The sequence below is a fragment of the Bubalus kerabau genome, chromosome 14, assembly GCF_029407905.1.
Source record: "Bubalus kerabau isolate K-KA32 ecotype Philippines breed swamp buffalo chromosome 14, PCC_UOA_SB_1v2, whole genome shotgun sequence".
NCBI lineage: Eukaryota > Metazoa > Chordata > Mammalia > Artiodactyla > Bovidae > Bubalus > Bubalus kerabau.
In genome coordinates, this window is record NC_073637.1 from 63,031,816 (window position 1) to 63,059,354 (window position 27,539).

The 27,539-nt window shown below is 38.7% G+C and overlaps 1 protein-coding gene across 6 annotated transcripts in view; it reads right to left on the bottom strand.

Annotated features, from left to right (window-relative positions):
* Positions 1 to 27,539, bottom strand: part of RIMS2 (regulating synaptic membrane exocytosis 2) — a 611,677-nt gene that overhangs the window by 423,511 nt on the left and 160,627 nt on the right. For all 6 annotated transcript variants that reach the window (XM_055546480.1, XM_055546481.1, XM_055546482.1 and 3 more), the window contains one exon: positions 11,402 to 11,712. In XM_055546480.1, the coding sequence (XP_055402455.1) occupies positions 11,402 to 11,712 (311 nt within the window). The remainder of the gene's footprint in view (positions 1 to 11,401; positions 11,713 to 27,539) is intronic.

Sequence of the window (27,539 nt, forward strand, 5' to 3'; positions counted from 1 at the left end):
AAACAAGACCAGGAGCTGACTGTGGCTCAGATCATGAACTCCTTATTGCCAAATTCAGACTTAAACTAAAGAAAGTAGGGAAAACCACTAGACCATTCAGGTATGACCTAAACCAAATCCCTTATGATTATACAGTGGAAGTGAGAAATAGATTTAAGGGCCTAGATCTGATAGAGTGCCTGATGAGCTATGGACTGAGGTTCGTGACATTGTATAGGAGACAGGGATCAAGACCATCCCCATGGAAAAGAAATGTAAAAAAGCAAAATGGCTGTCTGGGGAGGCCTTACAAACAGCTGTGAAAAGAAGAGAAGCAAAAAGCAAAGGAGAAAAGGAAAGATATACCCATTTGAATGCAGACTTCCAAAGAATAGCAAGAAGAGATAAGAAAGCCTTCCTCAGCGATCAATGCAAAGAAATAGAGGAAAACAACAGAATGGGAAAGACTAGAGATCGCTTCAAGAAAATCAGAGATACCAAAGGAACATTTCATGCAAAGATGGGCTCGATAAAGGACACAAATGGTATGGACCTAACAGAAGCAGAAGATATTAAGAAGAGGTGGCAAGAATACGCAGAAGAACTGTACAAAAAAGATCTTCATGACCCAGATAATCACGATGGTGTGATCACTGACCTAGAGCCAGGCATCCTGGAATGTGAAGTCAAGTGGGCCTTAGAAAGCATCACTACGAACAAAGCTAGTGGAGGTGATGGAATTCCAGTGGAGCTATTCCAAATCCTGAAGATGATGCTGTGAAATTGCTGCACTCAATATGCCAGCAAATTTGGAAAACTCAGCAGTGGCCACAGGACTAAAAGGTCAGTTTTCATTCCAATCCCAAAGAAAGGCAATGTCAAAGAATACTCAAACTAACACACAATTACACTCATCTCACACGCTAGTAAAGTAATGCTCAAAATTCTCCAAGCCAGGCTTCAGCAATACGTGAACCATGACCTTCCAGATGTTCAAGCTGGTTTTAGAAAAGGCAGAGGAACCAGAGATCAAATTGCCCACATCCACTGGATCATGGAAAAAGGAAGAGAGTTCCAGAAAAACATCTATTTCTGTTTATTGACTATGCCAAAGCCTTTGACTGTGTGGATCACAATAAACTGAGGAAAATTCTGAAAGAGATGGGAATATCAGACCACCTGACCTGCCTCTTGAGAAACCTGTATGCAGGTCAGGAAGCAACAGTTAGAACTGGACATGGAACAACAGACTGGTTCCAAATAGGAAAAAGAGTATGTCAAGGCTGTATATTGTCACCCTGCTTATTTAACTTATATGCAGGGTACATCATCAGAAATGCTGGGCTGGAAGAAGCACAAGCTTGAATCAAGAGTGCCAGGAGAAATATCAATAACCTCAGATATGCAGATGACACCACCCTTATGGCAGAAAGTGAAGAGGAACTCAAAAGCCTCTTGATGAAAGTGAAAGTGGAGAGTGAAAAAGTTGGCTTAAAGCTCAACATTCAGAAAATGACGATCATGGCATCTGGTCCCATCACTTCATGGGATATAGATAGGGAAAGAGTGGAAACAGGGTCAGACTTTACTTTGGGGGACTCCAAAATCACTGCAGATGGTGACTGAAGCCATGAAATTAAAAGACGCTTACTCTTTGGAAGAAAAGTTATGACCAACCTAGACAGCATATTGAAAAGCAGAGACATTACTTTGCCAACAAAGGTCCATCTAGTCAAGGCTGAGGGTTTTCCAGTGGTCATGTATGGATGTGAAAGTTGGACTGTGAAGAAGGCTGAGCACCGAAGAATTGATGCTTTTGAACTGTGGTGTTGGAGAAGACTCTTGAGAGTCCCTTGGACTGCAAGGAGACCCAACCAGTCCATTCTGAAGGAGATCAGCCCTGGGATTTCTTTGGAAGGAATGATGCTAAAGCTGAAACTCCCATACTTCGGCCACCTCATGCAAAGAGTTGACTCATTGGAAAAGACTCTGATGCTGGGAGGGATTGGGGGCAGGAGGAAAAGGGGACGACAGAGGATGAGATGGCTGGATGGCATCACTGACTCAATGGACGTGAGTCTGAGTGAACTCTGGGAGTTGGTGATGGACAGGCAGGCCTGGCATGCTGCGATTCATGGGGTCGCAAAGAGTCGGACACGACTAAGCGACTGAACTGAACTGAATAATTGTGAACCGAAGTATAAATTGGTACATTCTCTATAGTAAACAATTTGCCAATGCCAAAAAAAAAAGTTTAAACTGCACATATTTTTTGACCAAGTTATTCCACTTGGGAATTTACCTTACAGATTTACTCTTATACAAGATTTTATATATACACATATATGTGTATCCACATATTTATAAGATTATTTATTACAACAGTGTTTGTAAACTAAAAAATTTTGGCAATAACCTAAGTTTCCATCATTAGGAACTAAATAATTTTGACACATCCATTAAAAATAATGGTGAAATGGGAATTCCCTGGCAGTCCAGTGGTTAGGACTCCATGCTTCCAATGCTGGGGTCCAGGTTCAGTCCCTGGTTGGGGAACTAAGACCCTGCAAGCCATGAGGCAAAGCCAAAAAGTAATAATGAAGCACAGTCATTTATGTATTGGTAAACATATGTTATTAAATGAAAAAAGAGAAATAGAATACTATATATATGCTATCATTTTAAAGGAAAAAACATATATTGTCGTTGTTGTTTAGTGTATCCAACTCTTTTGTGACCCTGTGGACTGTAGCCAACCAGGTTACTCTGTCCATGGGATTTCCCAGGCAAGAATACTGGAGTGGGTCACAATTTCCTTCTCCAGGAGATCTTCCTGAATCAGGGATTGCAGCCATATCTCCTGCATTGGTAGGCGGATTCTTTACCACTGAGCCACCAGGGAATCCCATAAATATATACACATATATAATATATATACATATATTTTATATGTAAAATAATGTATGTATGTATTTATATATGAAGAATATATTATTGTATTTGCAGAGAATAAGTATAGAAATGCATACAAAAATAGCACCAGTGTTTGTAGAAGAAAAAGAAACTGAGTGGCTAGAATATGGAGTAGGTATATAGAACTGGGACATAACACACAGAAGAAATACACTTTGAAGCATAAGACAGTCTTTCCCTATGACCTCAGAAGTTTTCAGATTTACTCAAAAATCATGAGTCCAAAACAAGATTCACATAAAAAGTGTGGCTGATTATAAACTGTATTTTAATTAGCATACATATTTTTCAAATAGCTATCAAAGCTATCTCTATAGAATAATTCAATGAACCTAGAATAATACTAGGTCATTTAGGAGAAAATAATTTCTAACACTTGCTGATAAATTAAAAATAAATTTAATCTAACTTCACTAAGAAGTATATGCTATGAATGAGTTCAGAAGTTGCTCTTGATTTTGCAGCCAGTTTAAGAGACCTGAAACATAAAATGCTATTTATATCCTTTTAGACCGGGTAATATTTTTATGGGCCACTGGCAAGATCAATTTTGATACTGAATGTCAGAACAAAATGCACACAGCCCCTCCTAAAATACTCTTATATATGTACCATTATATAGTTAAATGTTGAGGCATTTTAATAGGTTTCAAATGGCAAGAATTTATACTTCATGCTCTATCTCAAGCCTAAGTAGCATAAATCCCAGTTCAACTATGCGTTATCTTACACTTTGTAACTGCATTTTCATAGCAAAGTTTTGTTTCCTAACTACTCAATCTCTCTACATCACTTTTCTTTAAGTTAACTTACCATATAAATCCCCAAGCATTATGTAAAATTATGATAATATACTGGTTTTCAATATGTAGGCTACTACAATATTCCCTTCATTCATTTGTTCAACAAATTTCTATTGATGGTCGTCTTTCCTACCACACAGAACAGCTGAATAGTAAAAAACCATTTTGGAAAGACACAAGAAAGAACAGTTAGGATGAGAAATAGAGAAAAGACAGTGAGATAAGAGTTTGTAGAATTTGAATCCATAACTCCAATTTTTCATAAAGTTTATCCTCATTCTTTTCCTGGGGTTCTGTCAGACATCCCCATGCCCTTATAGATCAGCCTTCTTTTTCCTTAAGCTATTTTATTATTCCATTCATTCAGGTTTTCAGTAACTGTTCCCTGAGCACATTGATATTGATTGTTCAGTCACTAAGTCATGTACAACTCTGCAACCCCACTGACTGTAGCTCACCAGGCTTCTCTGTTCGTGGGGATTTCCAGGCAAGTATACTGGAGTGGGTTACCATTTCCTTCTCCAGGGGATCTTCCCATCCCAGGGATCAAACTTCCATCTAGGGGCAAGACAGGTGGATTCTTCACCACTGAGCCACCAGAGAAGCCCTTCACTAAACACACGGTTTCAGTTACTGTGTAAGGCGCTAGGATTACACTGATGAGGAAGATACCTGACTCTTACATCGTGAAATCTGTTTAGTTTGTTCGTTTCCTCCCTTACTTTTTGTAGGGAGAACTTTCAGTGTCTTATACTTGATAACCACCACTTTCAAAATTCTTTTTAAAAGGTCAACACTTACCAGTGCAATGGCATTCTTATGTTAATGAAGCCAGTAATTTACTTTTTGAGCACAAAGAAACTTGGAATTCAAAATAAGTAAAATTAATTTTAAAGCAGTCATTTCATGTAAATGTTTCTCAAAATGACATGTAAACTATACCATCTATATATGTATTATTCTGTGATTTTCGGTTCTTCTTAAAATAACTATACTAATTTTTGAAATAGATGTTGCTTTTTCACCAGATATTTTGTTTTCTGCAGTGATGTATTCGGTGACTATGAGCCCCCTAGTGGATGGCAAGTGAAACAAAAATTTTGTGTGGGTTATACACAGTCAGTTAAAACACAGTTTCAATTTTTAGCACCTTGCTGATGAAATACTCATTGCAAAAGCTTTTTAAATTACCAAATAATAAAATATATAAACATTTACACATTTAAAGTCTACAATAAATGACAATACCACTATATAAAAAACATCCAAACTATAATCTAAATTTTCCAAAGACTACGCAAACTTTGATGTCTGCATCTCAAATGCCAAAGAATGAGCCATGAGAAAGTTGGTTTATAACCACAGGGTAAGTGGGACAGTGATATTAAATACTTCTCCCACCACCACCTTTCAACCACACTTCATTTTGTCCACAAGCGCTTACATCCTGTCCTTGAAAGAGGAATGTTAACTATCTTATGTCTGAAAAGTTGGGGAAAAGATAGACTGTTGGTGGCTGTATTTCAGATCAGAACTTTGTTAACTGCACATGTGTTCCACACAGAATTAAATCATGTCAGAAGCTAAAAGTATAAGGTCGAGACCTATCAAACTCAAGCCAGTTTATAAGGCAACTCAATGAAATATTTCATATAAAAAAATCCAGGATAAAAGCCAACCTATGCAGGCTGCCAGGAGAGCAGGTGCAAACTGGACTGTCCTGGGCAAACTGGCATATATTGCAATTCTATTTATGTCTCTTAAATGAAAGAAACTTGACAATGGTTCAAGTTTAATTCAACTGAAAACAGAAAGCATTTACTATCACCAGCAGAGTAAATGAAGTATAGGAAGTATACTCTCACCAGCAAAGTATTTGAGATCCAATTGCTCCAAATCCTCACAGATGTTAAATGATATCATAGTTTTCGTTTTTGTTTTAAAATTGTAGCTTTTCCAAGTGAGTGCATCAAAAGTGTCTCATTGTCACCTTGTTTTGCATCTTTCAAATAAATAAAGACAGGACATTCTCCTTGTAGCTTTATCAGGTTAGCAGCCATTTGTGCATTTCTGTTGTGAAGAAAATACTTTTTGCGCTTTTAGGGCTTTTGTTTTGTTTTTTAATTGGGCTGTGCCTGGCCTCTCAGTTGTAGCATGTGACTCTTAATCGCAGCATGTGGGATCTAGTTCCCCAACCTGGGACTGAACCCAGATAACCTACATTGGGAGATTGGAGTCTTAGCCTCTGGACTAGCAAGGAAGTCCCTTATTTATATTATTTAAAGGTAAGTGCTCTTTATATTTCTTTTTAAGCTACATGTATTGCAAATATTTTCTCTGGAAATTTCTTAAAGTTTAATTTGGTTATACATTTTCTTAGTATCTTTTAATGAACAAAGTTTTTATTTTGATGATGTCTAGTTTTGTCATTGTTTTGTCTTTTATGGTTAGCACTTTCTGTGTTTATCTATGGAATCTTTGCCTATATCATGAAGATAGCCTCCTCTGGTTCTTCCTAGAAGCTTTATAGTTTTAGCCCAAAGCAAGGTCACAATGATTTTCTTCTACATTTTCTTTGATAAGTTTTATACTTCTAATTTTTATTATTATAGCTATGATCCATTTTTGGTTATTTTTATGGTAAAAAAGCTAGCTTCAATTTTCATTTTTAAATGGATATTCACTGTTTCAGCACAATGAGACTTGTTTAAAGGATAGAATACGGTCTATCTTCTTACTATTCTTTGTACCACTAATAAGAATGAATATTCTATTGTTGTTTGGTGGATTGTTCTGTAAATATCAATTAGGTCAGGTTGATTGATACTGTTTTTCAAGTCTACTATATCTTTGATGATTTTCTGCCTACTGGTTTTATCAGTTATTGAGAGAGGGTATTTATAACTCCAGTCACTCCAATCACAACTGTCAGTCAATCAGTTCAGTCGTTCAGTCGTGTCCGACTCTTTGTGACCCCATGAATTGCAGCATGCCAGGCCTCCCTGTCCATCACCAACTCCCAGGGTTCACCCAAACTCATGTGCATCGAGTTGGTGATGCCATCCAGCCATCTCCTCCTCTGTTGTCCCCTTCTCCTCCTGCCCCTAATTCCTGCCAGCATCAGGGTCTTTTCCAATGAGTCAACTCTTCTCATGAGGTGGCCAAAGTATTGGAATTTCAGCCTCAGCATCAGTCCTTCCAACGAATACCCAGGACTGGTCTCCTTTAGGATGGACTGGTTGGATCTGCTTGCAGTGCAAAGGACTCTCAAGAGTCTTCTCCAACACCACAGTTCAAAAGCATCAATTCTTCAGTGCTCAGCTTTCTTCACAGTCCAGCTCTCACATCCATACATGACCACTGGAAAAACCACAGCCTTGACTAGATGGACCTTTGTTGGCAAAGTAATATCTCTGCTTTTTAACATGCTATCAAGGTTGGTCATAACTTTCCTTCCAAGGAGTAAGCGTCTTTTAATTTCATGGCTGCAATCACCATCTGCAGTGATTTTGGAGCCCAAAAAAATAAAGTCATCCACTCTTTCCCCATCTATTTCCCATGAAGTGATGGGACTAGATGCCTTGATCTTAGTTTTCTGAATGTTGAGCTTTCAACATTCATAATTCTGAATTATGCTTCCCCATAATGTGTCAGAATTCTACTGTTCATTTGGGCTAGTCCTTTGTCAGTGAAAGAAGCATCAAGGGATAATATTGAAAGAAATATATTTGTTTTTACCACCTTCTTCATAGATTAGAGATATGCTTCTAATTTCCCTACAATGGTGAAGTAATTACTCATAAATTTGTTGGGTTTATTTTTAACATCCATAACCTCTTAACAATATGCACTCCAAAGCTTAATAATCTATTATGTGATCCAGGCTTCTAATATTTCCTTTTTTCTTCCTAAACCTAACTTTCTAGAGTCCAAAGGAAACTATCTCATTCAGCTATCGAGTTTTTGAAGGAGTCTGCTTCCATTATCCATTTTATTACCATTTATTCATTTAAAATCCTAGCTCCATTGGTTATTATCTATTTTTTTCATCAAAGTTCATATACTTTGATCATTATACTTGCCATTTCACAATTTTTCCTGATTCATGAAGTCCTTGTGTAGCAGACACGGCTGCTGTCTCAACCCACATTGCCTTATTCCTTCACTGTTCCCTAAATAGTGATGCTTTCTTACTGTATTTGTAATATTCTGCCTGACTGTTTTCTCTGGCACAGGAATATGCTTGAGCAATGAGTTCCAGAGAGTTAATACCCACCAGAAATAGTCTTAATCCAACAACAAAGGAAAGTTATGGATAAATATCCCCAGCCTCCTTACCCATTGCATGGGATAACTCTGAGGAAATGATACTTTGCTTCCCAAAAGTACCAGTAAGATTGAGACACAATTGCTAAGAGGTTAAGGTCTTGAATGCATCCAATATTGTATTCCTTCCTTAACTGGATCATTTCTCACATCCCTACAGGCAATGCCTTGGATTGCCTTACATATAAAACTACCTGCTCTTAAATTTTTGTGTCCTTAAGGTGGTCCTCAATCTAAGATGGTCCTCTAAGCTTAAAATTCCTGAGTTCCTGAGATTTTGCGCTGAGACGTGTTCACAGCATGCCAGCCATGAAATCACCACTGTTTGGCCCAAGATAGGATTTACACTGTCTGTTTCACTTCTGCTAGTTTTCAAACAACCAGCACAGCCATCACTTCATTATTTTCCTAAGACATAGCATCACCAGGGTGATGGCTTCAGGCATCTTCTAAAGTGACTCCTCCTGGAAAAGGAAACGGCAGCCCATTTCAGTATTCCTGCCTAGGAAATCCCATGGACAGAGGAGCCTGGTGGGCTATAGTCCATGAGTTCACAAAGAGTTAGACATGACTTAGTGACTGAACACCAACAACAAAGTGACTCATAGTTACCTTACCTGTTATAATTGAGTGCTCATGGAATAGATGCAGGTGTGCCTCAGCTAAGCTGGACACAGAAGGGGCATGGGTGATGGGGCTGAGGGCACTCTTCCAGGGGCATGTCTGCTAGCAGCAGGCAAGGCTCTGAGAGCCAGCAGAGGAGTCGAGATGGCCAGACTCCAAACAGCCATGAGCCTGGAGGGTCATGGACAGCAGGGGACAGGTCTTGCTGGTAACCAGCCTAGCTTGGGTTCTTCCGCCTCAGCTGAGCACCTTCCCCACCCCACAGACATGGAGGATCACAGCCCTCCAGTTCTCAGCCAACGCTCCCCTCTTTTGGATTTTGAGCCTGAGCTTTTCCATTCCTGGCACCTGGCAGGGTGTCCAGCCAGAGAAGACTGACGGGGTGGCAGACAGAGGTTGGAGGGCATCACCATCCTACATTGGGTCAGACCTCAGGCCAGCGGCCAAAGTCCAGGCTCTGCAGAAAGATAGTTAAGAGCTGTCACTGTGAAAATGGGCGGGGGTCAGCTGTCCAATCCCTGGGTCAGGAAGATCCCCTGGAGACGGAAATGACAACCCACTCCAGTATCCTTGCCTGGAGAATCCCGTGGATAGAGGAGCCTGGTGGGCTACAGTCCATTGGGTCGCACAGAGTCAGACACAACTGAAGTGACTAAGCAGCGGCAGCAGGTGTCCTCAAGTTGGAGGGGGATCTACATCACAAAATGTAAGTCAGATTCTGTTACTAAGAAACTCCTACTGAGCAGAATCTGATGTTAACTTTAAAGGAGAGATTTGTTCCTTGCCTTCAAATTGTAATGGGGGCAGTGTGGGCAGGCAGCCCTTAGCACACCACTCTTACCTGGCCAGCGTGTGACCATTAGCACAAGACCCTTAGAGCAGTGGCTAGAGGTCCCCTCTGCCAACAATCAGACTCCAGTGATCCTCCAGGCAGAAAGGGCAGTGAGAGGTGGGTTGTGCCCTTTGGTCCAGGTCCTCCTGGGTCTCTGGCCTGGGGACCAGCAGGTGAGCTGGGGTGGCCTGGGACAGGCTAAGGACTGTGCCCTGCAAAGTTCCAGAGCCCCTGCCAAGTCTGCCCAGTGGCTGGGCCCAGGCCTTTACCAAATGGCAGGGGCAGTCTCCATGAGTCACAGTCCATGGAGGCCTCTCAGCACCTGAGTATGTGGATACTGTCATTAAGGTAACAGCTTCAGTCTGTCCATTCAAGTTTCAAAAACTGGTACAGCTTGATCAGTTGTCTACCCCTAGGAGGTGGCCAGAGGTCGGGGTTAAGTTATAAGAACACTGTACACCATTACTTCAGGTCCACCTCTGTGGTTGGGGCTATTCTCAAAGAAGGGCAATTGTTGTGAGCTGGGAATTAATCTGACTGGCATTTGCCACAAATGATTCTCTCCAGTTTAAATGAAAAGCCTGCAGTCCTGGGCACCGGGTTCCCTCAGTGATGACGGCCACGCAGGGTCTGGGGACCCAGTCCTGAGAGCACTGCCAGCCTCATCTGCCAGGCCCGGACCCCAGTAGGAGGACCCAGACCGGGTGCTGGATGTGAACACTCCTGGGCAGGGTAACCAGCCCCCTTCTCTTAGCCAGGGCCTGGACCTCACAGAGCAGAAGTTGAGACTCGGGACCTTGCCTTTTCTTGTCAGAACAGAGAATATCATTTGTTTTGGTGGAGGTTTGCGGGAATATTCTTACCCAACCATGACCTGACCTCAAGAACAAAGGATCTGACGCTAACTACACCCCTCCCTCACCTTTCCTATGAAGGGCTTTGGTGAAAGCTTTTGGGGTTCTGAGGATGTGAGCCACCTGTCTCCTCTCATGGCATCGCAATACATCTTTCTCTGTTCCAGACTCCGGAGCTTTGGTACCATTTGGCCTCACGTGCGTGGGGCACACAGACTTGCATTTTAGTAACACTCTGAACCGACCATCCTGTGAGCACAGCTTAGATTTGTGTTTCAACAAATGTATGATTTTATAGTTGTTCACATGTAAATGCATCTGCCACTTCCAGATAACAAACAGTGTAAACTAGATTTTTTTAAATTGTCAGTTCAAACAGAGCAATATGGTATAGAAAAATAATCTTCCCAACAAAATTTTTCATCTCCCCCTTCCAAAATTAGGAAATCTAAGACTCATAAACTATTTTTAAAAGTCTAACACTTTGAACATAGAGAAGCCCATTGAACTGAGCCAAAGAGTTAATAACAGAGTTAGTCAATGGGAAAATCAAACTATGAAACCCTTTCATCAGCTGGAAAACCACTTCATGCTTCAACCTGAGGTAGAACCTTTGGAAAAGTAATTAATCTTCCCCATTCTCTCAATTCCTCTTCCAGTTGGTCCCATCAATCCAAACTCTCCAAAGTGTCTTAAAAACCATTTCCTTCATTCCCATTGCTCTTATGCCCATTTGTCTTTCCTGGGATCATAACCTCCTACCAACGCTCCCTGTTTCATTTCACTTCTTTATTCTGGAACAATCTGACACTCCCTCATCAAATCTAAGACTGTTCAAACATACAAGCGCTCAAGTCCTAACATCACTTTCAGCATTTCTATAAAACATATGGACATTTACATTATATTTAGACAACTCATTTGTTGCCTAAACATGTCGTGTATTTTTATTTCTGTTTGGAATGAAGTTTAAAAATAATATTTACCTAAAGATTAAGCAAAATGTTTACCTGTCTGAAGCTACGTCACTGGCAATTTGGTGCTTCACTCCTGACCCATTTTTAATAGAATCCTGTCTTGTGAGCCCATGAGATCGACTTTTCTCCACTGCAGGTACAGATAAGTCACCTGAGGGTCCTTGGAACTGGGCCTGCTCATGCAGTTTTGCTTTCTTCTCCTGAGGCGCCTCCTCATTCCGCAGTCCTTGGAGAACCTTTTGATCAGGTTGCTGTGGTGTATTAGATCCACTATTATAAAACCATGCTCCTGATTTAGTGAGGATTTCTTGTTGTTTTCGGCACAAATTACATACCCACATAACCTGCACGTGAATATACAGGGAAAAGAAATTAGTGTTTCCAAAGTTAAAAGCAAGTAAAAAGAGAGACAACAACTCAAGCTAATATATATATGTATATATATATATATGTATGTATGGTCATTCTTTCTAAAGTCAAAACATAATCCGGATTAACTACTATTGTTAATTAAATCACGTATCTTTTAACTCTGTCAAAATAACTATAATGAAATAGACAATATTTACTGGCAGTAAAAATACCAAACTAGAACGTATAATTACTATTTGTTTCTTTGTATTCTTTAATTGCTTTTTATTTAAATTAGAGGCATAATAAAATACAGAGAAAATGGATTTTGAAGCTAGAAAAAATTGGATTTAATACCAACTCCAAGGAACCTTGGCAACCATTTTTATTTTGTTCTCTCTTCAAATTGGATATACATTACTCTTCATTTTTCTCCAACTAAATTCAAAGTTCAACAAGGTACTGAACCTTCATTTTTATAAAACTTAGTTCCCTTAAGATAAAATAAGAAATAGGGATAGTAATATTCATTTTCCTGTTGTTGTTTTGAGGATTGAAATAATTTATATAAAATGTCTGGCACCATGGCACAATGCCTGGTTTATGTTGGACTTTCAGTAGGTTACCTACTAATAATAGGTTAATCTTTTATCACCAAATATATTACAGCTTCTTGAGGGGCTTTTATTTCTTTTGAGTAGCTCTTAATGGCTAAAATAAAGCTTAGGAATATTGCTGATTAATAGAAACCTAACACTTTCATAATTTTACTAGGACACTTCACATAAAATGCACAATTTAACCATTTTTAACTGCACAGTTCAGTAGTATTAGGTATATTTATATTGTTGTGAAACAGATCTCCAAAATTTGTGTGTCTTGTAAAATTCAAAGTCTATATCCATTAAACAGCAAATTCCCTTTTCTCCCTCCCATCCCCTGGTAACCATCATCCTACTCTTGATTTTTTAATAGATGCGTTTTTCAGACTCCAGGAATCAAAGAATTTTAAAACTAACATCTGTATGGGCAGATAAACTTTTATCTTCTTCTGAAAAATGTTTTTCAATTAATCAAAAAAAAATCGAGTGATTTTAATGTTATATTTATGTCAAATACTGAATCCTAAGGCTCTCCAGATGGCTAAACATTTCTCCTTGGTTTGAATCAATTATAATAATATAGATAATCACAGTAAAAGAAAAATTCAACATGCTGTTTTCAACTGATACAAGGATGCTTTTGTAAAATGCAATTTAAAATTTTTGCTTCATTGCCCATTATTTCAGTTCACACTGTTTGTACAGTCTATATCAAACAACACTGTACTTGATCATTTTTATTTTGTTCTCTCTTCAAACTGGATATACATTTCTCTTCATGTTTCTCCAACTACATTCAAAGCTCACTGGAGGCAAAATCTATATCTTCTATTTGCATAATGTGCATGCCTGCATGCTCAGTTCAGTTCAGTCACTCAGTCGTGTCTGACTCTATGTGACTCCATGGCCTGCAGCACACCAGACCCCCCTGTCAGTGATTGAGTCAGTGATGCCATCCAACCGTCTCATCCTCTGTCGTCCCCTTCTCCTCCTGCCTTCAATCTTTCCCAGCATCAGGGTCTTTTCAAATGAATCAGCTCTTTGCATCAGGTGGCCAAAGAATTGGAGTTTCAGCTTTAGCATCAGTCTTTCCAATGAATATTCAGGACTGATTTCTTTTAGGATCAACTGGTTGGATCTCCTTGCAGTCCAAGGGACTCTCAAGAGTCTTCTCCAACACCACATTTCAAAAGCATCAATTCTTCGGTGCACAGCTTTCTTTATAGTCCAACTTTCACATCCATGCATGACTACTGGAAAAACCATAGCTTTGACTAGACGGACATTTGTTGGCAAACTAAAGTCGCTACTTTTTAACATCCTGTCTAGGTTGGTCATAACTTTTCTCCCAATGAGTAAGCATCTTTTAATTTCATGGCTGCAGTCACCATCTGCAGTGATTTTGGAGCCCAAGAAAGTAAAGTCTGCCACTGTTTCCACTGTTTCCCTATCAATTTGCCATGAAGTGATGGGACCGGATGCCATGATCTTAGTTTTCTGAATGTTGAGTTTTAAGCCAACTTTTTCACTCTCCTCTTTCACCTTCATCAAGAGGCTCTTTAGTTCTTCTTTGCTTTCTGCCATAAGGGTGGTGTCATCTGCATATCTGAGGTTACTGATATTTCTCCCAGCAATCTTGATTGCAGCTTGTGCTTCATCCAGCTCAGTGTTTCTCATGATGTACTCTGCATATAAGTTAAATAAGCAGGGTGACAACATACAGCCTTGACGTACTGCTCTCCCTATTTGGAACCAGACTGTTGTTCCATGTCCAATTCTAACTGTTGTTTCCTGACCTGCATAGAGATTTCTCAAGAGGTCAGGTGGTCTGGTAGTCCCATCTCCTTAAGAATTTTCCAGAGTTTGTTGTGGTCCACACAGTCAAAGGCTTTGGCATTGTCAATAGAGCAGATGTTTTTCTGGAACTCTTGATTTTTCGATGATCCAGCGGATGTTGGCAATTTGATCTCTGGTTCCTCTGCCTTTTCTAAAATCAGCTTGAACATCTGGTAGTTCACAGTTCACATACTGTTGAAGTCTGGCTTGGAGAATTTTGAGCATTACTTTACTTGTGTGTGAGACGAGTGCAACTGTGCAGTAGTTTGAGCATTCTTTGGCATTGCCTTTCTTTGGGATTGGAATGAAAACTGGCCTTTTCCAGTCCTGTGGCCACTGCTGAGTTTTCCAAATTTGCTGGTATATTGAGTGCAGCACTTTCACAGCATCATCTCTGAGGATTTGAAATAGAAAATTCCATCACCTCCACTAGCTTTGTAGTGATGCTTTCTAGGGCCCACTTGACTTCATATTCCAGGATATCTGGCTCTAGGTGAGTGATCACACCATCATGATTATCTGGGTCATGAGGATCTTTTTGTATAGTTCTTCTGTGTATTCTTGCCACCTCTTCTTAATATCTTCTGCTTCTGTTACATCCATACCATTTCTGTCCTTTATTGTGCCCATCTTTGCATGAAATGTTCCCTTGGTATCTCTAATTTTCTTGAAGAGGTCTCTAGTCTTTCCCATTGTATTGTTTTCCTCTATTTCTTTGTATTGATCGCTGAGGAAGGCTTTCTTATCTTTCCTTCCTATTCTTTGGAACTCTGCATTTGAATGGATATATCTTTCCTTTTCTCCTTTGCCTTTCGCTTCTCTTCTATTAACAGCTATTTGTGAGGCCTCCTCAGACAACCATTTTGCCTTTTTGCATTTCTTTTCCTTGGGGACGGTCTTGATTCCTGCCTCCTGTACAGTGTCACAAACCTCCATCCATAGTTCATCAGGCACTCTGTCCATCAGATCTAATCCCTTGAATCTATTTGCTCAGTCAGTTGCTCAGTCGTGCCCAATTCTTTCAACCCTATGGACTATAGCCCACCAGGTTCCTCTGTCCATGAGATTTTCCAGGCAAAAATACTGGAGTGGGTTGCCATTTCCTACTCCAGGGGATCTTTCCAACCCAGGGATCAAACCAGTTCTCCTGTGTTCCTTGCATTGGCAGAAGGAGTACCACTGAGCCACCTGGGAAACCCTATTTGCATAATAAGACTTTATACATTATAGAACAGTAAGACCTTCTAAATTTTTGCTAACTTGAAATCATTTGAAATCTTTCTGGGGGATGTAATGTAATGTAATAAAATTTTTATGCTATTACACTAAGATTCATGTTTCATCATTTCCGAAAGAATTAATCGTCAATACCATAATTTTTGTTACTATCTAATTTTTGTAATAAGAAAGCATTTTTTATATTAAAATATCAAAATCTCACTCAAATTTTAAAAAATACATCATAGTTCAAATTTCTTTTGGTTTGAATAATATGAAACATTCTACATCTAACTCATCAATAGTCTCAAAAATCAAATTTCAACTAAAATCTTCAGCCTTTAAATGCCATCTTGTGACAAATGTAGGTACTGCAGATCTCTTTTAAAAGTGAAAGCAACTAAATATAGAACCAGAAAATAACATTAAAAATTAAATTTGAATTTTTCTGCTTTTTTAAAAAAAATTATGATTCATGTTAACCGTGATAGTACATCTATATGATTTTATGATATGAAGTTATCTAGACTAAGTCACACTCAGAATATTGAAGAATAACATACTTTTGCACCTGGTAATTGATAATGAAACAGAAATGAGAGTTTGTGAGACAGACAACTATCTAATCATGATTATTTGCAGAAACAACTTACTGCTGCTTCATTATTTGTCACAAGGTAAGCAGGTTACTTAAGCTCTTCCAGAGAGTTTCAAGAGTATCCCTAGAACAGCAGCCTAAGTATCACCTGGAAACTTTAGAAGTGCACCTTTTCAGGCTACACCCCAGACCTACTGAATCAGAAACTGGGAAAGAACGCAGAAATATGTTATTTTCTTTTATTTATTTGCCAAATCCTACAGGTGATTCTAGTGTTTGGTAAAGTTAAGAGAGCCGTCAGGGCAGCAATTCCTAACTCAGTGTGTTCAGTGAGTTACAAGTGTGTTCCTCAGAATGACTGGGGTAGGCTAGAGGAGGCCTTAACCAGCCCTACCCAGTGAACTAGGTAAATGTATGACACTATTCGTACAAATTTATAAATTTAAGTTAACTCATTGTACGAACAGTATCATTTCCAGGCAGCGCAAAATGAAAAAAAAAAAAAAAAGAAGAACTAGAAGCACTATGAGCTTAGTTTTCCTTATTTGTTAACACTCAGTGGATATTAATACATAAAATAAATGACTGCAAGGTGTGAAGGATGCTGTCTGATTTCTATTAAAGACACTATGTATTAATACTTTCCCATCCTCTTTGGGCTATCCACATTGTGCTGTGCTTAATCGCTTAGTCGTGTCCGACTCTTTGCAACTCCATAGACTATAGCCCACCAGGCTCCTCTGTCCACAGATTCTCCAGGCAAGAACATTGGAGTGGGTTGCCATGTCCTCCCTAGGGAATCTTCCGAACCCAGGGATCAAACCCAGGTTTCCCCCCTTTACAGGTGGATTCCTTACCGTCTGAGCCACCAGGGAATTCTGACTAGATCTTATGTTCCTTCCTAAACTGCTGGCCTCTAGTAATCCTCATATCCTAACACCCAGTTACCCTTCTCTCACTATCTCCTCCTACTTTCGGATTAAGAATCTATTAATCTTTAAGGATCAGAAAGCCTAAATCCACTCACTTAAATTAATACAGACTGACAATTTCACTTAAAGCCCTTTACATACACTGCAACTCATCAATTGCTGATACTGAACAACATCTTATAAACACATATATGTGCTGTGAAGTGAATTTTCACTAACTGGCTATGAAACAATTGATGTCTATTAGAGCTGAATTCTGTGTCTGTGGAAAAAAATTAACTAATTTGGGATAAAATAACAGCACTTTTGTTAGTGGAATCCTTTAGCCAGTTAAGTTAACCAGCAAATGTACCTTATGATAAATGCTTTTAAAAATCTTAGAAATATATATGCTCATAAATCACCAAGGTTAAAGCTTATTAGTTTGGCTGGTCATCATTTATCAAAAAAAAAAAAAAAAATTCTAGGCCCTGAGAATACAAAGACACAGAGGATTCAAAATTATAAGGTATTATTACTTTCAGTTCTAAATATGCTAATATTTTCAAAGTAATATACCAATATAAGAGGTGAAATACTAGTGACCCAAATTTGTCCCTTATTACCATATGTTCCATTCCAAAACATCCTTGTTGGGGTTAAAAAGGGAAAAAACTAAGGAAAATAGAAATATCTCTTCAAAACCATAAAAATGGTAAATGTAATAGCTAAACTTCATAGTCACAAACAAAACTATGTTAACTGCACACAACAACTTAAAGGAATGTAAACCTCTGAAAACTCTTATTTTCATCTAAATAGGGATAATAAGTAATAGAGTATTCCAGAGAAATGAAGGATTACTGCTTAGACACTGATGCTAATGAGACCAAGGCAAAGTTGATAAAACCAGCTAACTTTGCACAGGATAAAAGAATTTACTAAACTCCAGTCTAATCAGACTAGGCTCTACCACTAACCTATAATGCTTATCAATGTGTGCATTTGTCAGAAATACAGTGTTAAATTGATTGGTTTGACCCTATCACATGACTAGAAAACTGTGGAAGCTGCTGCTGCTGCTGCTAAGTCGCTTCAGTCGTGTCCGACTCTGTGCGACCCCATAGACGGCAGCCCGCCAGGCTTCCCCATCCCTGGGATTCTCCAGGCAAGACCACTGGAGTGGGTTGCCATTTCCTTCTCCAATGCATGAAAGTGAAAAGTGAAAGTGAAGTCGCTCAGTCGTATCTAACTAGCTATTAAATTTATTTCCTTTGTCTCTTAGAAAATTACATTTCCCAATCTCCCTTGTAGAGATGGCCATTATTATGTTCTGGCCAATGGATTACAAGCAAAATGATGTGTGCCATTTCATGACCATTCAAAACTCTCATATGCTATGATCAAGCTCTTCATTCAAGGCCCTGGGGGATAAAGGATCCATTAAAAAATAGAAGGAGGCTGGGAATCTGAATGACTACTTGGAAGGGAGTCTCTGATGGTCAGCCACAGACAGCAGTGTGGACTTCACACTGTGAGAAATAAAATTCTATTATGTTGAGCTACAGAAACTTCCTAAGTTTATCATTTGCAGTTGACTAATTCAAAATCTTTCTAAAGCACATGTTCTACTGAATGTGTCACCAGCATACTCTTTATATGAACAATGCATTACTAAAAAGGCATAAAAATGTGCTTCAACGTTGATCTGGAGCCAACTTTCACTGAGTCTTAAGAACAGCTTGCGCACATTTCTTCTCAATTCTGCAATCGATGAAGTAACCTGAGTTACTTGAAAGCAGCCATTGTGGACGTTTTTATAGACTATGAAAATTGGAAAATACCACCAACCAGGACATTTTCTTACAGAAAGCCTGTGGTTAGCATTTATCAGTACATCACTGGATATAATGTATCTAATATAATCTCCTAAAAGATTATACATTTAGCATTAAAAGATAAACTTCGATGTAGCTATAATTTACCATAAAATTAATTCAGACCATAAAATTCTAATTTATTTATAGATGTGCAAGTAACTACTAACACTAATTCATTCATTATTTATTCATTCACTCAGTATTCACTAAATGGCTAGTGTATGCCAGACACTACCCTAAGAGCTGGCAAATACAGCTCAGCAGACATAGATTTTGCTGTGGAGTTTAAAGTATAGTAAGGAAGACAAATAATTGCAAATGACCACACAAATATTCTTTAGATTACTATTATGAGAAATGCTACAAAAGGAATACAATCACACCAAAAATCCCTGATGTTTCCTCTCCCCAGGCCCAGGCTGCATTTGGGGAAAAAAAGAACGCAGAGATCTGCAAGAGGCCTGGAAATCCAGAAAAGTCAATTACAGCATTACCCTACTGCTCCCATGATTACATCTGTGGTGTTTCTGTCCCTCAGAAGGTAGAGTTCAGTGGCACTGCAGGCTACTAACCTACATGAACCTTCCCTAGCGCTGTCATGGTACAACTGGCAAGGGAGTACCAGACCATATTTTAAGAGGATGAAAGTTTTTCAAACATGTTCCTTAAGGAATTAAGAGATCAATGTAATTTCAATGTAATGGGCTTATAGATTACAAAACAAGTATCAGAAAATTTCTTCCATCTGATACCCCAAGACAAGCAGCCAGACTTTGCCAAATTCCCCATGAACCACAAGCATGGCATCTCTAGCTAATATACAATCATATTTGTCAGCTGATAAAGGGGAGTTCAGCGGTGTCTTCATTAAGTCCCTCAGGAGACAGCAGCAGTACAGAAGAAATTTTTACTTGGAACATCTCCAAGTCTTAGTTGGCTATTGATAATGGCTTTGAAAAATTACTCACAAAGAAACATAGCTTGTTTCTTCTCTAATTATTTATCTGATTTTCCTCAACAGCAGATTAGCCAGATTTCTTTTAAAACTATGTACTCAATTTTAGCTTGATAAATAGCTCCTTTGGCTAAATTCTCTATGCTTTACATTTCTACCCCTTCCCCTGCTGTTTTCCAAGAAAGCATCTGGGTGTCCCGTGGAGCTTCTGCTGCTAAAATCTGCAGCTCATCTAACTCATAGTCTGGTTCTTCTACTCTATTCAGACAGGACTGCGCTGCATTGTTGACTTGATCTCACTTTAGCTCCCAAGGCTCTGTTGACTCCTCCTAGTCTCTGAACAAGTCTCCATTCAGTCATGGCCCAAGGTAGCTGTACTGCAGTCTCTACTGAAAAGTGGCCACATCCCTCATCCCTCACCATTGGGGGAGTATCACAGCAGGGACATGCAGCTACTTCTGTGTCCTCCATGCCACCCTGGAACTGAAGATAGTTCTGGAAAGCTAATGCTGGAAGGACATCCAGAAAGATATCTCTTCCAAGAATGTCGAATATTAGTAAGGGTAAAAGTTGCCCTTTGACTTAACTAATAAGCATCCTCATCCTGAGTCAAAGACTAGAAAGAACAGACTAGAACATTACTCTGATCATTTGTGCCTTCCTACTGCCGTTCTTCTTCCTCATCATGTACAGGGATAGAAGCGGCAGACTCTTCCTTAACTGTGTACCTTTTCTGTGTACCTGACACTCTCCCCAAGAACCCTCAGGCTTGGACTTAGGACTGTGGCGTCCCCCTTCACCATTCCAAAGCTTCCCAAAAGAAGCCAGCTTACTGATAAAATAATCTAAACCAAGAGGCACTTCGAATATACTATACCTATTTCTCTGTGATCTGAATACTGTCAGTTATGGTCAAAGATCAATATTCGCCAAAGTGCAAAGTATGAACCAGAACCACACCTAGAGAAAGAAGAACTGGGAACTTCTAGTTTCTGATAAAATGGCTGGTTCCTCTACTCTGGGCAGGGTGGGAGGCTGCAGAGCACAGAAAAGGAATCTACTCTTTTAAAAGACAGGAAATAAAGTGAAAATGAAAGACAATTAAGTTGAAAATACATTTATTGTATTGCCATGCAGTCAATATTATTAAACATTTTAGGTATCTGTACTTTTATCAATACAAAACACACAATTGCTGAAAAAATGAAATTTTAACTTATCCCTAAAACCTCAGGGAAATTATTATAGAGAACTAAAAACTATGGTAACCTCGACCACTCTGCCTAAACTTAAACTTTTAAGCCTCTTTCTACTTTCCTTAAACTCTCATTTTTATATATTACTTTGTTTCATGGCATGATATAAATCTTAACTTTTAACATTTTTCTGCTAAAATAGATACTGCTTGTATAGAAAGATTTTTGTTTCTGCACCCACAATTTTAGCTTATAAAAAGTAGAAATAAACTAAGTAAAATTAAAACAAAATGAAGGTAGGAGCAGAGCTAAAGCCTTAGTGCCACTGTGCCCCCAGCCAAAAAGCAGGCACCAATGGCTGAGAACGGAGCTCTTTAGGATGAATGAACTAAATATGCTCCTTGTAAAATGAAAACTTGGAGTCAAGATTCAATTCTTGATGCCCAGAGGATTCATTAATAAAAGAAGCTGGAAAACACTATAGAAAACTGCCTCAACCTACAGATCACACACAGCTGTGAGCTCAAACAGATGGGACACAGTCTTGTAACAAGACCCTGAACAAAGCCAACCATGACCTTGGTTTCTATATAAGAATTTGCAAGACCATTAATTAAAAATACCACTAATATGTTAATTTGCAATATCACTAAATATCAAGATGGAAACAAGATCCCAGCTCACTTCTAAAGACCTGGTTCTGCATTGGAACGACCAGACACTGCATGAAGGCAATCACAAATAAGGAAAACATAAGCTCAGGGGAAAGGCAAAAGGGAGGGAAAGAGGAGGAGAGAAAGAAAAGGAAAAAACTACAGTGAAAACTTAAAAAAAAATCATCTCACCAAAAAAGAAATGGGGTCTAGATGGTTTTAACATTTGATGCCTACCAAACACTGAAAAAGTGATCACAAACTTTTTTGAACTATTATAGAAAGGAGAAAAAAGGTAACTTCCCCAGTGCAATTTATAAGACTAAAAAGATTTTAACGGCAAAAATCAGAAAAGAGCAGTAAATTAGCCTCATATGGCTGCTGTCACAAATTAACACAAACTAGAAATACATTCTCTCAGAGTTCTGAAGAACCAGAAGTCTGAATTCAAATTCAGCATCAATGGACCAACATCAAGGTATCAACAGGGCCTTGCTCATTCAAGAGACTCTAGGGAAAATCAATGCTTTGCCTTTTCTGGCATTCAGCTTCTGATGGCTATCAGCATTCTTTGGCTTGTGGTCACATGAATCCATTCTGTAAGGACAGCATCTTCAGATCTCTCTCTGCTACATCCTCACATCACCTTCTCTCTATGTGTGTAATCCTCCTCTTATAAGGATGTGTGCAAATGCTCACTCAGTCATGTCTGACTGACCCCACGGACTGTAGCCCACCAGGTTCCTCTGTCCATGGAATTTTCCGGGCAAGAATACTTGAGCAGGTTGACATTTCCTACTCCAGGGGATCTTCCCAATCCAGGGACTGAACCCACATCTAGCATATTCATGCAGAAGAATTATATTCAGCAATCAAAATGAACGAATTAGAAGATGTAGGTGGATCTAAATCTCAAAGTAGATAAAGTTTCAGAAAAATATATACTGTATGATCCATAATATAAAGTTTAAAACCTTGTAAAACAATGCTTTATATGGTTTAGCAGTGTTTAGGTATAAGCAGTGTTTATAAACTATACAAATAAAAACTTATGGAATAATAAGTACTCAAGATAATTATGCTCTCTCAGAAAAAAAATACAAAACATGGGAACATTTTAAGATTTGTATAACTTGTTTGGTAGTCTCTAAACTTCTTGACATGTTTGAAATATTTCAAAATGAAAAAAGAGAGAAAAGAGAAAAGTGGTAGGAGATAGAGGAGTATGTAACCAGGTGTCAGACTAGAAACCAATTAAGATTAAAATAAATATATTAGTTAACCGAGAACTAATCATTGAGTTTTCATACAAATACAGTTTTTAAAATACAGTACAGCTTACTTTCAGGGTTTTGTTTTGTTTTTTGTGGAATGATGTGAATAAAGAAGTTAGGTTTATGTAAAAAGGTACCAATTAGCCAAATATATAAACAAAATTACATATTTTGTAGTTTTGCTTTTATTTTCTTTCCATCAAAGCACCTGATTCACTTTATAAACTCTCTGTTCTAAATTAAATTTTATCAAAAAACTAGAAAAATGGTTTCAAAGTAAACTAGTCATTGAGGAGAATTTAATTGTGTATTGCTTATTATCAGAATAGGTAGCTACTGCCTTCATAATTGGAGAAGGAAATGGCAACCCACTCCAGTGTTCTTGCCTGGAGAATCCCAGGGACCAGGGAGCCTGGTAGGCTGCCCTCTGTGGGGTCGCACAGAGTCGGACACGACTGAAGCGACTTAGCAGCAGCAGCCTTCATAATAAATATTTGACCTTTAAATCTTACCTTAATTCAGAATCGCATTTTAAGTTTGAATTTCTCTAAGTGTGTGTGTGTGTGTGTCTGTGTGTTTTAAAGAAAAGACAACTCTTAAAACAGTAGGCATATCCAGCAAGTTTAAGGGAAGTGAACATTTCTGCAATTATTAAGTTTACCCACTAGTCTGCGCTATAGCACTTTGTTCAATCTAAACTGCTAGTTTTATATTATCACTACACTGTTAATGTAATTTTTCCCTAAAAATAAAATGTTTCAGTTAAAAATATAGTAACTTTCATAAAATTAAAAATAAGTTGAAAGAGTATCATTATTATACATTATAAAATGTGATGGTATTAATTAGAATCATTATTTTCCATTGCATCTTAACTTACTCAAAAATTCAAGAGAATAAATATAAACATCAGTTGACAGTTTTCTTTTCCAACATGTAGAACTTAAAAGTTATGCTGTATAAATTATAGAACTATAAAATCATTTCAATAAATTTAAAGTAAATGACTTGATGTGAGCTCAGTCACTTCAGTCATGTCCAACTCTTTGCAACCATGGAACCTGCCAGGCTCCTCTGTCCATGGGATTCTCCAGGCAAGAACACTGGAGTGGGTTACCATGCCCTCCTCCAGTGGATCTTCTCCACCCAGGAATTGAACCCGAGTCTTCTGAATCTCCTTCATTGCAGGCAGACTCTTATCCACTGAGCTACTTGGAAAGCCCCAAATTATGGCTTAAATTGATGGAAAGCAAGCTTAATTTTTCTTAAAATAGAAAGCATAGGTTTCACTTAAAATGGAGAACAGAACAACTTTCTGAAGAGAACATCTTATAAAAGGGAGAGGTCAGAACATAATTATATGAAGATTACAAAATGATGCTTTATCTAAACTGAAAAGAATTGGAGGTCTATAACTAGAGGCTGCTGCTGCTGCTAAGTCACTTCAGTCGTGTCCGACTCTGTGTGACCCATAGACGGCAGCCCACCAGGCTCCCCTGTCCCTGGGATTCTCCAGGCAAGAACACTGGAGTGGGTTGCCATTTCCTTCTCCAATGCATGAAAGTGAAAAGTGAAAGTGAAGTCGCTCAGTTGTATCCGACCCTCAGCGACCCCATGGACTGCAGCCTTCCAGGCTCCTCCATCCATGGGATTTTCCAAGCAGGAGTACTGGAGTGGGGTGCCATCACCTTCTTCGAAAACTAGAGGAAACAGTAACAAAACACTAACAAAATATGGCGATATGGAAATTACTAGAACACTCTAGTGAAACAGAAATTTTTAAGGAAGAGGCATTAATTCAGAGAAAAGAGTTCAAAGTATAAAGTTTCATTTACTAGTTTCTCACATTCTCACTAATAATTGCTTAAAATTTGAATGGATAAAACAATTTGAGATCCTTGCAGTAAACTGCCAGAAGCCACGCACTGCTATATGGACTTCCTTTTGCAAACTGTCCTTCTAGCTCCTGTAACTGCTAAAAGGCAGTTCAGTTCAGGAGCTCAGTCGTATCCAACTCTTTGCAACCCCATGAATCGCAGCACGCCAGGCCTCCCTGTCCATCACCAACTCCCGGAATTCACTCAAACTCACATCCATCGAGTTGGTGATGCCATGCAGCCATCTCATCCTCTGTCGTCCCCTTCTCCTCCTGCCCCAATCCCTCCCAGCATCAGGGTCTCTTCCAATGAGTCAACTCTTTGCATGAGGTGGCCAAAAGTATTGGAGTTTCAGCTTCAGCATCAGTCCCTCCAATGAACACCCAGGGCTGATCTCCTTCAGAATGGACTGGTTGGATCTCCTTGCAGTCCAAGGGACTCTCAAGAGTCTTCTCCAACACCACAGTTCAAAAGCATCAATTCTTCGGCGCTCAGCCTTCTTCACAGTCCAACTCTCACATCCATACATGACTACTGGAAAAACCATAGTCTTGACTAGACAGATCTTTGCTGGCAAAGTAATGTCTCTGCTTTTGAATATGCTATCTAGGTTGGTCATAACTTTCCTTCCAAGGAGTCTTTTAATTTCATGGCTGCAGTCACCATCTGCAGTGATTTTGGAGCCCAAAAAATAAAGCCTGACGCTGTTTCCACTGTTTCCCCATCTATTTCCCATGAAGTGATGGGACCAGATGCCATGATCTTCGTTTTCTGAATGTTGAGCTTTAAGCCAACTTTTTCACTGTCCTCTTTCACCTTCATCAAGAAGAGCGCATCACTAATCATACAGTCATCTGATCTACTTCAAAGCACAGTTCAATGTGAGGCAAGTTCAACTCAGCCCACCCAAGGGAGATCTACTATTCTATGAAAGCTAAACTGTATCATAACACTATCACAGTGCAAAATTAAAAGCACTGACTTTTATCTAGCTTCAGTGCATCTGTATCTTGATTCATCTCAAAGGTCAAAACTGAATTCCAGACCTTTACCTCCAAACTACTGCATTCACAGTTTTACTCAGAGTGGTTAATGGCAATTCCCCATCCTCCTGGTTTACCTGGGGCCAAAAACGTTGGAATAATCTTTTTCTTTTATATCCCACATACATTCCACCATAAAATCTTTTAAATTCTTCTTTTAAAATATATCTACAGAGATGACATCTCATCATCTTCACCACAACCACTCTAAGTCACCACCACTGCCAGCCTAAATTATTTTTGCTAGTGTTAGTCACTCAGTCATGTCTGAATCTTTGAGACCCCATGAACTTTGCAATCCCATCAGGCTCCTCTGCCCATGGAATTCTCCACACAAGAATACTGGAGTGGGTTGCCATTTCCTTTTCCAGAGGCCTAAATTACTTAAATATCCTCAAAAGTGGTCTCCTAGATGCTATTCTTCTCTCACTCTCATTAACCTATCCCAACAAAACCATCAAAGCAAACCCTTCAAAATGTTTTGAAGCATGCCATGTCACTTTTTTTGTCAGAACCTTTTCACACTCCCCATTTTGCTCAGAATAAATGCCAAAGTCCTTACAATGATCCAGAAGGTCCTCTGCAGTCTCATCTCACCCACTTGGGTCTTTGTGTCTCACTATTCTCACCCACTTGCTCTGTTCAGCCCCACGAACTTCCCTCCTATTTATCCAACATGTCAAGCATGCCCCTATCACAGGACCTCTGTATCCACTATTAGGTAAGTCTAAACTGCTTTTCCCCTAAATATCTGCAATGCTAGCTCCATCATTTTTTCAAGTTTTTTAAGTTGCTGCTCAACTGTCATTTGTCAAAGGCCATTCAAATCAATATTCCAACATCATCCAAAATTAAGCATCTAGATTTTCATTTTCTCCAGGGCACATACACCTTCTAATATTTATCTTATTTGTTATGTACATCTCCTAATTAGAATATACTCCCCAGAAAGGTAAGAGATGTTTGTCTATTTTAGTTCACTGCTATATCCCAATCACCTGTAAAATACCAAGAGATATTCAATAAGTGAGTGAAGTAATGTATTAATGGTAAGGATACAATAGTTATACCTTACTTTCTTTAAAATCTGTTTGCCTAAAAAATTTCTATAATCCAAATACCATGAATCTCAAGAAATTGTCTTTAAGAAAAAATTAAATAGCATTTAAGAATTTTCCAAATATGAGTACTATTATGAAATTTATATTTTCTTATAAGTCAAAATGTACAAGTATGTGAAGATTATTTTATATGTATTAAAATTCCTTAGATATTTAAATGAAAGTAAAATATGTATAGCTTACCTTAGGGGATTCAGACTTGTTAAATCAATGTCCTCGTTTAGATCTAACCCAACAGATTTCAGAATATTACTAGGTTTTTTATTGGGGGTGAAAGAGAGATCACATTGAATGATGTGCATGTATCTGTTCATTTTGGAGGTGATGGATATGTTTATCACCTGGATTGTGGTGATGATTACATGGCTATATGCATAAGTTCAAAGCCATCAAACTGTATACATTAAACATGTGCAGTTTTTGTACAACTGTTCTGCAAAAAAGCTGTTATAAAAATGAAAAACAAAATTGTCGGAACGGCAGTGGTTAAGTTGAGAATGGCAAAATGATGTAATAGACCAATGCTTCTCAAACTGTAATGTGCATTCCAATCACCTGGGATCTTGTTAAAATGCAGATTCCAATTTCTAAGTCTGGGGGCAGAGAGGCAGGGATTCTGAATTTTCAACAGTCTCCCAGGTGATGTTGCTTCTGCT